General features: G+C 56.1%; 1 protein-coding gene across 1 annotated transcript in view; it reads left to right on the top strand.

Moving 5' to 3' along the window:
- Positions 1–1,263: 1,263 nt before the first annotated feature.
- LOC117888690 (serine/threonine-protein phosphatase 5) overlaps positions 1,264–3,830 on the top strand; it is a 43,859-nt gene continuing 41,292 nt past the window's right edge. Inside the window, exon 1 of the mRNA XM_034792312.1 lies at positions 1,264–1,419. Coding sequence (XP_034648203.1) covers positions 1,299–1,419 — 121 coding nt within the window. The 5' untranslated portion in view covers positions 1,264–1,298. The remainder of the gene's footprint in view (positions 1,420–3,830) is intronic.

The following is a 3,830-nucleotide window of genomic DNA, read 5'->3' as shown; positions in this document are numbered from 1 at the left end:
ATGGAAATAGCCTAACGTCTGCGTTCAGAGCCCCAGGGACAGCTCCAGTGATATTTGGCAGCGTGGCCTAGCGCGTTGAGCACTGGACTGAGACTCAGGGCACTTGGATTCTGTCCCTGGCTCCACGGATGGGTGATCCTGGGCGAGTCACTTCCTCGCTCTGTGCCTCAGTTTCCCCATCTGTAAAATAGGGATGATGATACTGACCTCCTCTGCAAAGTGCTTTGAGATGTACCCGTGAAAAGCACTAGATAAGAGCTGGGGATGATATTATTATTACTCCACAATAGATGCTGTGGGGGAATCATCCCGTGCATCAGATGGGGGCTTGCAGTATTCAGCACGGCCACACGTCCTCAGCAGAGCTCTCAGGTTGGGAGGCTCATTCAGGGGACGACAGCCCCAAGCCCCACTCTGCATCAGCTCAGAGCCCATGGCACTCATCAAAGCCAGGTGCTTTGGGATGGGGCCGCACGCTGGATCTCTCTGCACCTGCTGAGGTCCTGTGGCCCATGGCCACGCGTCCCATGACGGGACTCGGTGAGAGCGGACACCTCCCATGTTGGCTCAGAGATTTTCCCTTGGTGCCGCCCAGTCATAACCATGCCATGTCCTGGCCTAAGCCCCCAATGCCGCCCAATCACGCCTCCTCCCCTGGGTGTTGCCCAGTTATGCCCCCCTGGTGCCATCCAATCATGTGCCCCCATGATGCCGCCCAATCACGCCTCCTCCCCCGGGTGCTGCCCAATCATGCCCCCCCTGGTGCCATCCAATCATGTGCCCCCATGATGCCGCCCAATCACGCCTCCTCCCCCGGATGCTGCCCAATCACGCCCCCCCGGTGCCATCCAATCATGTGCCCCCATGATGCCGCCCAATCACGCCTCCTCCCCTGGGTGCTGCCCAATCATGCCCCCCCTGGTGCCATCCAATCGTATGCCCCCATGATGCCGCCCAATCACGCCTCCTCCCCCGGGTGCTGCCCAATTATGCCCCTCCCCCGGCCCAGGTGATGCCCAATCACGTCCCACCGGGCGCTGCCCAATGGAGCCTTGGGGCATGGCCACTCTAGCCCCCCTTCCCTGGACTCTATGGTGCGGAGTCGCCCTTCCCTCGCTCCCCCGCCTCTCTATGGCCGAGCTCCGAGCCCCGCCCCCTCGCCGTCAGAGGGTCCCGGCGCCTCAGCGCGCGTGCGCGCGTTTGCGACACCCCCCCCCCCCCTCGCGTTGCTGTTTGCGGCAGCGCTCGGCGGGGCGGTTGGGTGCGCGCGGTTGCCAGGGTCGCTTTACGGCCCGGCGATGGCGGAGGGAGAGCGGGCGGAGCAGAACGGCGGCCTCGGGCGGCCCCCCCGGGAGGGGGAGGCGGGGGCGCTGGAGCGGGCGGAGGCCCTCAAGAGCCAGGCCAACGAGTACTTCAAAGGTAGCGGCGGGGGGGGAGCTGCCAGATAAGGAGCTATTGGTGGGAGCCGGGGGGGAGGGGCTGCCAGATATGGAGCCATAGAGCAGAGTCATAGCGGGGAGGGGCTGCCAGATGGGGAGCCAATGGGGGAAGCGGAGGGGGGAGGGGGCTGCCAGATATGGAGCCAATGGAAAGGAAAGCCGGTGGGGGGGGGCTGCCAGATGGGGAGCCATTGGGGCAGTCTGGGGGGGGAGGGGCTGCCAGATGGGGAGCCATAGGGGCAGTCGGGGCTGCCAGATAGGGAGCCATAGGGGAGAGTCCTAGCGGGGAGCGGGCTGGCACCCAGGGAGCCATTGTAGGGCGGGGTTAGGGACGGGGCAGCTAGATGGGGAACCAAGGGGCAAGTGGGAGGGACGATGGTGGGCAGGGCCTGCCAGCTGTGGGGGAGGGGCTACCAGAGAGAGAGTCCTCTGTGGGGAGCAGAGAAGATGGTAGGTCGCCAGAGGCAGCCTAGTTTAGTGACTAGAGAAGGGGAGTGGGACTCGGGGCTCCTGCGTTCTAGTCGTGGATTCCAAGGCCAGCAGGGACCAGATCATCTAGTCTGACCCCTCGTACAGCAGAGGCCAGAGAACTGCCCCAGATAATTCCCGGAGCGGGTCTCTTAGAAACCTGGCATTGGCCACCGTCGGAAGACAGGATACGGGCCTAGATGGACCTTTGGTCTGACCCAGTGTGGCTGTTCTTATGTAAACCCATCCCGTCTTGATTTAAACATGGTTGGTGATGGAGAATCCACCATGACCCGTGGTAACTTGTTCCAAAGATGGTTTACCCTCACCGTTAAAAATGCATGCCTTATGTGGGATGGATGGAAGTGGGAGGCTTGTGGGGTCTAGTCATTAGAGCAGGGACTGGCTCCTGGTTTGTGTTCCTGGCTCTGCCAATGGTGTGTGGGGTGACCATGAGCAGGATGGATCCCTGCTCAGCGTTTCAGTTTCCCTATGTGTAAAATGGGGATAATGATACTGCTCTGCTCTGTACAGTGTTCTGAGATCTGCTGGAGAAGAGCTCAGGATTATCACCATGGCTATTATTTGTAGTTACGTGCAGGGCAGAGGCCTCATGCCAGCGGTGGAAGCACACTGCCCTACACGCTCCGCTCCGTTCGCAGGGGTGCCAACAGAAAGGGCATTATGGTTTCAGAGCGAATGCTTTCCCCTTCTCTTGCTCTTTATCCAGGATCCCCAAGCAGTTTGCAAGGATTTGTTAATTCGCCGCTACATCCCCCTGGGCCTCCTAATTTCACAGCTGGGGAAACTGAGCCATGGGGCGGGGGAGGTGACTTGTTCAGGGTCACCCAGGCAGTCTGTAGCAGAGTTGAGAGTAGAACCCAGGAGTTCTGGCTCCAAGTTCCCTCTTCTAACTGCTGATGTCTGCTCTACACGGGAAAGCTTTATGGGTATAATTATTGTGACTCAGGAAGTGATTTTTATTTTCTAACTGAAATAGTTACACCAGTGCAAGCCCTAATGTGGAAGCAGTTACACCAGGATCACTTAGGAGAATAAACTATACTGGTCTACGCACATTTATACTGATGTAAGTGTGTCCACCCAATAGGGTTGTGCTGTTGTAACTGTGCTGGCACACTTAAAGTGATTCAGCTTTGATGTGTAGATGTTCCCTGGTACCCATCACTGGGGTATTAAATCAGAGTAAGAGAGGCTGAGCTAGCCAAGGGCCTCAGGATGTGTGGGTGGGGTGGGGTGGGGGGGAGGGTGTTCAGCTGAAGTGACTAGCATAACGATCTGATCTGTTGATGGGGTTAGTGTTAGAGGGTTTGTTTACATATGGCGCTATTCTGGAATAACTCCATGGTTGAATCAGTTTAAAATAAAACCAGTGAAAACCGTGTGTTTGGACACTCTTATTTCCATTTAAACCAGGCTTATTTCAGTTGATCTTAAATTGGTTAAGAATCAGTTTAAATTAACCAAAAGTAAGCCCCTCTTAAATCAAACATCCACATGGCAGATTAAAACTTATATCTGGTTTAAAATCAGATATAAGTTAAACCAGTGCAACATTTTTGTGTAGACAAATCCTTATTCCAGAATAAGACCATCCACATGCACAGTTATTCTTTTAAATTCACATCCTACCTTATTCCAAAGGATCTTATGTAGACAAGTTCTTATCCTGGAATAAGAGTGCCTTTTTCCAAATTAGCTTAGGCTACATCTACACTACGGGGGGGGTCGATTTAAGATACACAAATTCAGCTACGCGAATAGCGTAGCTGAATTCGACGTATCGCAGCCGACTTACCTCGCTGTAGGGACGGGGGCAAAATCGACCTCTGCGGCTTCCCGTCGACGGCGCTTACTCCCACCTCCGCTGGTGGAGTAAGAGCGTCGATTCGGGGATCGATT

This window comes from Trachemys scripta, chromosome 16, assembly GCF_013100865.1.
Source record: "Trachemys scripta elegans isolate TJP31775 chromosome 16, CAS_Tse_1.0, whole genome shotgun sequence".
Taxonomy (NCBI): Eukaryota; Metazoa; Chordata; order Testudines; family Emydidae; genus Trachemys; species Trachemys scripta.
Note: the sequence above shows the minus strand (reverse complement) of the source record. Positions and strands in the feature narration are given on the sequence as shown.